This window comes from Nicotiana tomentosiformis, chromosome 4 (genome assembly GCF_000390325.3).
Source record: "Nicotiana tomentosiformis chromosome 4, ASM39032v3, whole genome shotgun sequence".
NCBI lineage: Eukaryota > Viridiplantae > Streptophyta > Magnoliopsida > Solanales > Solanaceae > Nicotiana > Nicotiana tomentosiformis.
Genome location: NC_090815.1, coordinates 121,955,392 through 121,966,778, shown reverse-complemented (window position 1 = coordinate 121,966,778; position 11,387 = coordinate 121,955,392). Strand labels below are relative to the sequence as shown.

General features: G+C 37.8%; 1 protein-coding gene across 1 annotated transcript; it reads left to right on the top strand.

Moving 5' to 3' along the window:
- Positions 1-4,301: 4,301 nt before the first annotated feature.
- LOC104105921 (26S proteasome non-ATPase regulatory subunit 14 homolog) lies at positions 4,302-9,434 on the top strand. Its single transcript, XM_009614352.4, has 6 exons — positions 4,302-4,557; positions 4,706-4,883; positions 6,276-6,357; positions 7,940-8,116; positions 8,713-8,880; positions 9,074-9,434. The coding sequence occupies exons 1-6, from the start codon at positions 4,416-4,418 to the stop codon at positions 9,263-9,265; spliced, it is 939 nt and encodes a 312-aa protein (XP_009612647.1). The 5' UTR covers positions 4,302-4,415; the 3' UTR covers positions 9,266-9,434.
- The last annotated feature ends 1,953 nt before the right edge of the window (positions 9,435-11,387 follow it).

Sequence of the window (11,387 nt, the reverse complement as noted above, 5' to 3'; positions counted from 1 at the left end):
TCAATTAGCACACGCTTAACTCGAGATTTATTTATGAATATAGATATTACCAATGCATCATTGTGGGGTTGCACGATGCCTTCAACGTCCTCGTTGTTGAAAGACAAGGTTCCTTTAGCATGTAATCTCGAGTCCGTTTTTCCCTTGTGATGGATACTTTGGTGCGTTTTAACATCGGTCCCCGGGGGACGTCGACCCCAACGATGATCATGTTGATGGCATGCTGAGGTTCGTCTTGCTCGATCTGCTTTCTAGAGTCCTTGTTCCTGAAATGTTTTTTGGCCCGATCACTCAGACATTCTCGGAGATGTCCGTTCTTGAATAACCGAGCTACTTCCTCTCTTAATTACCGGCAGTCTTCCATCCTGTGACCGTGAGTACCATGATATTTACACATTAGGTTGGGGTCCCTTTGGGCTGGATCATACTGTAGAGGCCGAGGCCAATTGGTGTCTTTGATGCGGCCGATGGCAGATATGATGGCAGCAGCATCGATGTTGAAGTTATACTCTGATAACCTCGGCGCTTTCTTGGGCCCGACGGGCCTGTCGAAACCACTTTTGCTCATGAGTCCCCGATTATTTTGACCTCGATTACTCCTTCTTTCATTTCTCACGGGGTTCCGCCCGGACCATTACCTCTTCGGTCTCCATTGTATGGTTGATACCGATCCTTATTCGATCTTGGTTCACGATAAATGTCTCTCTTGGATTCGTCGATAGCTCTAGCAGGATAAACAGACCCTGAAGGGGCCCCAAACTGATCTTCTTCGACCCTAATTTTTGATTGATACAGGTTATGTACGTCGGCACAAGTCACGACCGAATATTCTATCAGATTTTGCTTCAACTGCTGCGAAGCTAATGAGCTTCGAGTATTGAGTCCCTGGGTGAAGGCCTGAATGACCCAATTGTTCGCGATCGGGGGTAGGTCCATTCGTTCCATTTTAAACCGGGACACGAATTCCCTAAGCATCTAATTATCTCTCTGTTTTACTTTAAAAAGGTCTGACTTCCTGGTCTCGGCGTGTGCTTTCATGAAGGAGTCTGCAAGCATAGCAAACGAGTCAATAGAATTATGGGGTAAGTTGAGATACCATATCATAGCTCCCTTTGACAAAGTTTCCCCGAATGTTTTCAGCAGGACGAACTCGATCTCATTATCTTCTAAGTCATTCCCTTTGATGGCGCACGTGTAGGAAGTCACATGCTCATTTGGGTCGGTTGATCTATTGTATTTAGGAATCTCGGGCATGTGGAATTTCTTCGGAATTGGTTTCGGTGCTGCGCTTGGAGGAAAAGGCTTTTGAACAAACTTCTTGGAATCCAGGTCCTTCAATATTGGTGGTGCTCCTGGAAATTGATCGACTCTGGAATTGTAGGTCTCCACCTTTTAGTCATTGGCTTCGATTTTCTTTTCCCCCAATTCTACCCATTTTGTCAATTCCTCGAGTCTCTTTATAATCTCAGGGTTAGACTCGGGTTCGACGCCACTCGGCCTTTCCACGACTAGTTCATTTCTGTGAGTGATTTCTCGGGCGGCTCTGGCTAGATCCTGCTGGGGGCACGGCTCTAGTTCTGCAGCTGATCTACCGCTGCCTATTAAGCCTGTAGCATTTCGAAGATCACTCGCAAGTTGATCCCATATCCTCCAACATCATGTGTATTTTGGGCTATCGATCGAACTCCGTAGACACTATTCTCGGGATCAGTAGGCAAATTTACATTGATGGCCACATGTGAGTTAGCGTCAATTGGGTCCGCGACCAGAATTTCGTTGGGATAGATAGGGGTTACCTCGTTACTGGGTACCATATTGTTGTTCTCGCCATGGTACATTTTAAACTCTGACCTAAAATTCAAAATACTTCAAAGAACAAGTATAAAATAGTGTGTGTTACGGAAATTTGTATCAAACTGTCACTATTATCCTTAGCCCCACGGTGGGCACCAAATTGTTTACCCTCAAAACCAGATAACAATTAAATTTTTAAGTGGTTTTAAGAATACATAGATTAATTTGATACAAAACGATAAATTGAGTTAGATGGAACAAATAAAGATATAGTAAATTCAAACCACATGAAGAGGATGATTCCAGCCTTAGTGAAATATTCACTCTCGATCCGGGCTCACAATGGTCAGTACTGATGGGCAAGAAAAAGAGCTATGAATAACAGTGAAAATAATAGTGTATTACTTTGGGATGCGTGTTACAATGTGCTTAATGAATAATCAAACTCCCCTTTATATAGCAGGGGAGTTTTACCCTAAGTACAATTTTATAAAAAGTAAAAAATCTTCCATTTAACTAATTACTGAATTTTCGTCGGTTCGTGCCAAGATCTACGCCGTGATACCCGATTGACCACAGATATCACGGCCTTCTGTTAATCGTGTTCGATCGCCCAATAATGCTCTCCGAAATCTCTTGAGATTTGGACCGATCTGGGGTCACGACCTCGATATACTCGAGGGCGGGCGTCGTGCCCCCGATGTCTAACTCGGTGAGTCCCTTACCTCGATTATGGTTTCCTGTCATCGCGTTCCTTACTCGATTTATTTTATCGGGAACCGGGCCGACTTATGGGGTCCGATTTCACTCGTATACACATTCTCTTATCCTTTATTTTCCAGCCCAGTTCCTCAAAACAAAAATAAGATTTAAAACCCCATAACACATATTCGATCCCGCGACCTTGCTTAAAAAAGTCAGGCCCTACAACAACTGGCCAAGAAGAGCTTGATGACAAGTGGTGTCACACTTATTTATTTTTCTGCCTTATATGTAAGGGTGACAATTTGAGCCCAAACCCGCCCAAATCGCCCCTAGATTAATGAGTTGGGCTACAAACATTTTAGCTCATAGGTCTATTTGGCTTGAGCCCAAGTTAACCCATATTTTATAGTTTATTCTGACCCATGAAGTAGTCCAAATACAACCCATGAAGCTCATCCAAAACAAAGGGATATTAACCCAACTTGTCTAGAAATTTGCTTAGTTGCCTCATCATTAAATTTTGTATCTAAGTTTAAAAATGAGAATCAAGGTATTTAAGTTTTAATGTAAATATGAATAATTTTGTAATTGAGTTGTGGTGAAATTTACTTATTTAGAAATAACATAAAAGATATTTTTTAACTTACAAATTTTAAATACTAATTTGTTATTTAAGAAAATATATTTTGATTCTCAAAATACTAATAGTATTTATTTACCTTTTATACATAGGTGTATAAATGGTAAAAATATTTTGTTTATGCAAGACGAGCATGGTTCTAAAATATGGGTCAAGTTGGGGGTTGGGCTATGACTAATTATTTAGCCCATCTTGACCCAACCCATCTTAGCCCAAGTACATTTTGGGTTGGTTGGGTAATGACCCATTTATTGACCTAACACATCTTGACCGGCCCAAATTTAGTTCAACCCGTCTATTTGCCACCCATAATTATATGGCATTTTGCAGATTATTTATGTATACGTTTAACAAAAAAAAATCGACGAAGCGGTGTCACGTGTCACCCTACTGCATCCGCCCATGCTACCGAGATATATAAATTTCTAAATAAAATATAGAGTGGTAAATAATAAACCTTATGGGCCCATAGTTAGTAATGTACATTAGGTCTTTTGCTTCCATTTTCTTCTTTTTGATATGGTTCCTTTAGATATATGTAACCATTATAACAAAAAGGAGAAAAAAAAACTTTTTTAAGTTTGCTTTAGTAATTAAACAAATTATTAAAGACAAATAGGCAAAATTAAAAATGATTACGCAAAGTAGGTGAAGTTACAACCAATTGTCTAATTTAAATTGGCACAACTTATCTTGATTCAAGCAACTGAAGCAAACTTTGTAACAAATTATGGCCCAATTGTTTATTAATTTCACCGTTTTATATATCCTAACTTTAGTCTAACATGTACATTTGATATTGCCAAAACTAAAATCATAAAAATATACTTATAGTACTAGAGATGTTTGATTTTTTTTAATATTTGCAAATATTATGATTCAGTATTTGACATAAAATATCAAAAAACTTGTTCGAATAGTAAATTAATATAATAATTTTCACTCATAGAACTTCAACCCTTTTCATATGAATCATGTCCAAATAAAGTTGTTAACTTTCAAATACTCTTTTTTAATTTCAACTTTAAATGGTCTTTTTTATTTGTAAAACTCTCAAAATTCAGCCAAATGTTGTCATGAACTCTGGATGCCTAGTAATTGGCTACTAAGAAATATTTTGGTAATAAATAACATAATATCAAAGTATAGGGGTCTCTGTGCAATAACTATTTTAGACTCTATAAATCCGCATCCTCTCTCTCAGATCAAAGAAATTTCCGTTGGAGTAGTCTTGTTCTCAAAGAAATCCCCAAAAGCAAAACCCAGAAAACTATCAATGTCTGGAATGGAAAGATTGCAGCGGATGTTCGCCGGAGCTGGCGGCGCGTTAGGCCACCCGCCACCGGATTCTCCCACTCTGGACTCTTCTGAGCAAGTTTACATCTCTTCTCTTGCCCTCCTCAAGATGCTTAAACACGGTAAAACTTAGGGTTTCTCAATTTCTCTACTATCTTCGCTCCTTATATATTGTTTTTCGGACTGTAAATGTTGGATCTGTCTATGTGTGTGTCTGTAGGTGTTGTGTAATTAGTTTTTATTTTTATTTTTTATGTTAATGATGTGCAGGGAGGGCTGGAGTTCCTATGGAAGTGATGGGATTGATGTTAGGGGAATTCGTGGATGAGTATACGGTGCGCGTCGTGGATGTGTTTGCAATGCCTCAGAGTGGTACTGGAGTGAGTGTTGAAGCTGTTGATCATGTTTTCCAGACCAATATGCTTGACATGCTCAAGCAGACTGGCAGGTGATAACTGCTTGCTTCATATTGGTATCATATACAATTAGTTGTAGTTGAATGGTTCTTCCTTTAGCTGGGTAATATGTTATTATTCCTATGCTTCATTATATGCTTCTTATAGTTGCCAAACAAATTGAAAAGTGAAACCTTTTTTTCAGGTACATTAATTTGGGTAAATTCGGGGGCTTTTAGCATTTTCTTTGTGTTCCTTTCTCATGTCAATTGGTATGACTCTATAAAAGGACGCTTGATTGTGAGTGGAAAAACTGAGCTTTGGAATTAGATTTTGGAAGTCATTATGTGGCTGCTGTGTGAGCCATTCCCCTTGTGAATGGGATTATGGGAATAAGACAGTGTTGGCACCTAATTTGAAATGCTGTAAGATAGGATTCTTCCAAGCTGCAAGATTTTTATGATTTGAATTGACACGCCTAGTTAGTTTGCATTCCATTATGTTCTACAGCTTCAGAGTGACTGCAGTTCTAGACTTTGTTTTAACCACTATGTGTTTGCTGAAGTGTTATGGCTCTTATCTGAAAGTAGCTCAATATGTATAAGACAAGATATTATTGAATTTCTGGTTGGATGTTTTTGTGTATGTTAAAGTATGAGACTTATGTGTTTGTTTCATGAATATCTTTTAGTCCTTATTTTTGCCTGGATAGATAAGTTGTTGAGGTCTGTCTCACATAAGAACCTGGTGTATTAGCTGAGAATGTGTGGTTACGATGTATCTTAATCAATTTTGGTGAGGGGTTGATTATTTGGAATTGGGTTCCTTGAGCTTTCATTAGAATCAACCTTCAAATATGCTGGCATCACCAAGTTAAGGGGTTGTCCTGTAAAATCTTAGGCATGTTGAATTAGCAGCTAACTGATTTCAGATTTTTAGAAGCTAAGAAAAATGAAGCTAATCTTGTAAAGTTTAGGAGTTGTCTGCTGAAATTAGTTAACTTGGTAAATGATTGGAAACTAAATCAGTTTATATTGTTTGCAACATAAGGTAGAAGATTAGGATGTTTCATGAACCTCTTCTGTGTTCTTATCGCTTAGTTGTGGCAAACTGTTGTTTTCTACTGGTTGGAGACTACCCCCCCACCCCACCCCACCCCCCGGAAAAAAGAAGGAACGGATGAAAACAGAAAATAAAGAATTGAAAAAGAGCAGAGTAGGAGTCCGGCTCCTTATTGAGAACATGGAATCAGAAGTTGGTAGTTCAAACTTCAATGTTGCTACTTTAATTTTATATGATATCTGCTCTTCCATTTCTGATGTGCCACTATCTCATATCTCTTTGTTTTTTTAATGTTGCTTAATCAACTTGTATACTATTCTTCTTTGTGTTTTGACACTGAGGATGCCCTAAAACCTAAAATGCTACTTTGCTTTGTGTCATAGACCTGAGATGGTTGTTGGTTGGTATCATTCACATCCTGGATTTGGCTGCTGGCTTTCTGGTGTTGACATCAATACTCAGCAGGTTATCCTTGTCCTTTTCCATTTTGATTGTTAGCTAGTTCCTATTGATTTAGAAATGTTCTATGTGAATCATGAGCCGCTGAGTAAGAATTGTTGACCATTCTGTGTGAGTTCTTTAATAGTAGATCACATCACCCTGAGTTAAATGATCTTCTTTGATTAATATGAAATTGAGAAAAACATGCTCTGTAATATGGACTGAATGCCCTGTAATATGAAACTTGACAAAGGCGGTGAATGTGGCATAGGAAAACCATGCAATATAAAAAAATGGAATGAGAAAAGCAAGACTGAATGTTCTATAATATGAAATTTGCACCCAAGGGTGTGGCCTAGTAGTCAATGAAGTGGGTGAGAACCATGAGGTCTCAGGTTCAAATCCCAGCGGAGGCAAATACTAGGTGATTTCTTCCCATCTATCCAAGCCTTGGTAGATAGAGTTACCTGGTACGTGTTGCTGGTGGGAGGTGACAGGTATCCCGTGGAATTAGTCGAGGTGCGCGTAAGCTGGCCCGGACACCACGGTTATCAAAAAAAATAAAATAATAAATATGAAATTTGACTAGGCGGTGAAATTTGGCATAGTAATACGTTGCAAAGTAGTGCGATTTGTTATCCCATTTTTTTGAATTGGTGGAGATCAAGAATGTTTCTTTAAGGAGAGGAGTTATGTTACTGGAGTCTGTGTAAAAGTATTGGGAAGTGTTTTTGTGAGGATTATATTGACTTTCATCCTTTGAAGGCGGTGCTAAATTGGAACAGTTTTTTTATTTTGGAATGCATCCTTCCTTTGAGTTAGGCACTTAGTGGTTGTTTCATTCAGTGACCAAATAAGTTGTGTCTTAAGATCTCAATCCCATCCAGGTATAGAGACGGGGTAATGTCAAGTACTTTGTTTGGTAAGAAAGCAGATGAGAGAGGGAGGGACGGAGGGAAGGGTTGATATACTTCTTAAGGTGAATGTTATAACTTGCTGTTTTTTTATAGAAAGAGCTGGTGTAGGAACTCACTTCTACCGTATTACAAAGAAGGGGGGAAAATCTCACATCCCTAGAAAACCTCTTTTTGCGGTGGTTGTCTTTTGCATTCTAGAGCTGTAATTTGTTGGCATCTCCATGACAGTTCTGCTATGATAGAAATAGGAAGGCTGGTTATCAAGATATGTTGAACACTCTTTTATGATAAAACAAATCCTCCAGACAGACCATTATGGCTCTCTGTATTGACTAGCATGGGAGAATCATAGAAATGGACTGAAACAAAATTCTGTTTGCAAGGATTAGAAAGGTAAGTACATAAAAACTTAATTTAATATGACGGGGAAGAGAGAGTTCTCCCATCTCCCCCTCCCTCCAAATAACAAATAAACGGGTTAGTGAGAAACAAAGTCAGGAAAAAAAGAAACAGAATAAATAGTTTATCCAACTTTGCGCTCTTGAGTGTTCAATTGCATTTTGGTAAAGCAGATGAGCACATGAACCTATCAACTTGACTTGATTCCTATCAGGATGTCGATTTGGTGTGTTTTCGACATGATCTTCATGTGGAGTACTCCAATAGCTAATGAATGATCTATTGTGCAGAGTTTTGAAGCACTGAATCAACGAGCAGTGGCTGTGGTGGTGGACCCTATTCAAAGTGTTAAAGGGAAGGTGGTAATTGATGCCTTTCGCTTGATCAATCCCCAAACTATGATGCTTGGCCAAGAGCCACGGCAGACAACATCAAATCTGGGACATTTGAACAAACCATCTATCCAAGTAAGTGCCATTATTAGTCCTCATAATATCTATGAAAGATGTTTCCCTCCCCCCCCCCCAAACCCCCCACCCCCCACACACACACATTCACATATCCAGTCTCTATGTATGTGCGACCCATTACTTCCTGATTCGGTCGTGCTGGTGGTGATACTTCTAAATGGAATATCTTCTGCATGATTTTCACGAGTTTTTTAGTAAAATATAGTTCCACTAGTCTTAAAAAGTCCCACACACATTCACATATCCAGTCTCCGTGTATGTGCGACCCATTACTTCCTGATTCGGTCGTGCTGGTGGTGATACTTCTAAATGGAATATCTTCTGCACGATTTTCACGAGTATTTTAGTAAAATATAGTTCCACTAGTCTTAAAAAGTCTAGTTGATTCATATTTTCCAATTAAAACTTGTTGTCCGAGAACCACTCTTCAACTATTTTTTTTAAAAAATATTTTCCTTCCACTACATATGTGATGCTCAATTAAAAGTGGCTTCTTAGTTAAGACCATCAAACTGTGTTGCATAAAGCCGTAAACTCGTTGATGGAGTTTTTTCAGTTTCAATTTTTTGGGTTCTTATAGATGCATTTTGCAGGCATTGATCCATGGTTTGAACAGACACTACTACTCAATAGCCATAAACTACAGAAAGAATGAACTTGAAGAGAAGATGCTACTGAATCTTCACAAGAAGAAATGGACAGATGGACTCACACTCCAGCGTTTTGATGCTCATTCCAAAACCAATGAGCAAACAGTTCAGGTAATCTTTGGGTTTGCGTGGTATTTAAATACAACACCATTGTTATGTCATGTGCCAACCTTTGACGGTTAGAAGCGCAGAATATGATTGCTGATATTTTTTCATCTCTGCCTCTCCACGGTAGAGAGAGTGAAACTAGGAAATATTGTCCTTATCATGCTGGGTGACTCTCTTCAAATATTCTCATGTGCAGGAGATGTTAAACCTTGCTGTCAAGTATAATAAAGCAGTGCAGGAGGAGGATGAGTTGCCTCCAGAAAAGCTAGCCATTGCAAATGTAGGAAGGCAAGATGCCAAGAAGCATCTTGAAGAGCACGTCTCGAATTTGATGTCTTCAAACATTGTCCAGACATTGGGAACCATGCTTGACACAGTTGTCTTCTGATCTTCGTTTCTCGAAAGTCTGCAAAAATTGTGTTTGAAGTCGTGAAAGAGGAACATGTTTTTTGCAATTTTGTTTTTTTTTGAATGTGACCAGTACCTTCATTATAACTCTGTGATAGCAGCTGTTATTCGATATGTTTATGTCATCTTAAGATGACTTCTGACTTGTAGTGGTTATCTTACGCTGTTCAAAGCCGAACCGAAACCGAAAACTAAACTGCAAAAGTGGCTTAATGGCTTATTGGTTGGTAACGGGTAATCGGTTTAACGGATGGGGAACGGATTGAAATTTTATTATTGACGGTTTATCGCTTTGGGGACGGATTATTCAATTTTCTTATCAGATAAACCAACGGTTAAGAATATATATATATATATATATATATATATATATATATATATATATATATATATATATATATATATTTTATCCATATATATATTAAATAATAAAAATCTCTTCCACACTTCCACTTATCCAGTACTGGATCAGTGTTACTCTATTAGAATTTAGAAACCCTAACATCTAAAATTCCTAATTTCCCTCGGATCTCATAAGCAACAACCCAGATCTCATTTCTTTGAAGCCGTAAAAATTGAAGCATTGTTAGGCGTTAGCTACAACAATTGTATTTTGGAAGTCTCCAATTCTTCTCTAAATTTTCATTTTATCTCTAGTTGTATTCTGGACTCATTTTGACATATGTAATTACCATGTTAGGAAGTGTTAACTGTTATGTTAGCTGAAGCACTGTTGGCTTTTTGCTGGTATTTACTAATTACTAGTAATCGTGTAACATGAAGGACCAAAATAGTCCTCTGTAATACAGATTGAACTAGGCCGATAAATCACTCGATAATAGCTAAACAGATACCAATCCGCCTGATATCTTATCGGTGGCTAGCGGATTAATACATTTAAAAGCCGATAACCGACAAGCTGAACCGTTAAGAATAAATAACCGCCCGATAAGCAGCCCGAATCCTACATGATATCATTGGAACTTACGAGATGCCATTATTCACTTTATTAGTGCCACATTTTGTCACGATCCAAAATTTCACCAGAAGCGTCGTGATAACACTTAGTCTCTAAGACTAAGTAAGCCCATTATAATCACAATTCAAGCAATTTATAGTCACAATTCAAGCCATTTATTTCAAACATATAATTTGATACAACCTCCCAAGACTGTAATACTGAGTCACGAACTCTAACTAAATACATGGAATTATCTCGAGGGCCGAATATACAATACTGTTCGAATAAGAATTTAACAATACAATAAAATGGAAAGACTCTAAGGGACTGCGACGGCCAAGCAATCCTACCTTAAATCCTTGCGATCTTACTTAAACCTCCGTCCGGATCCGATATTTTCAATACCTGGCTCTGCACAAAAATGTGCAGAAGTGTATGAGTACCACCACTGTCGGTACTCAGTAAGTATCAAGACTAACCTCGGTGGAGTAGTGACGAGGTACAACCAAGACACTCACTAGTCAAATAACATGTGCAATATAGCATACAAAAATCATAGAAAACAAATAGCAGTGATGGCAACAATAATCAACTTGTGACATAAACATCAAGGCAACATGAACACCATAAATATTTCTCAAACGAATAATAAACACATGTACAACCAATTAATCAAGTCCTTCAAAATATATATCTTTTATCTATAAGTTTTTCAATAAAAGTCTCTAGAATATAATCCTTTCCAATAAATATATTTCGTATATACTTTCTTCAAATAAATATATTTCCATTATAATTCTTTCAAATAAATATCTTTCGAATATAGTTATTTCAAGTAAATATCTTTCGAATATAATTCTTTCAAGTAAATATCTTTCAAATATAATTCTTTCAAGTAAATATCTTTCGAATATAATTCTTTCAAATAAAAGTCACCATGTGACAACTTATTTAACTTTCATGGTGTGAGAAATATATTCAACGTATCACATCAAATGGCACGGCAATACCTTCGTGCACTTGTCTCATTCTCACCCAATACATATATCAAATCAATTGGCACGGTAACACCCTTCGTGCATTTATATCTTTCTCACCGTGCATACATATAACAGAGAGAGAGAGAGAGAGAGAGAGAGAG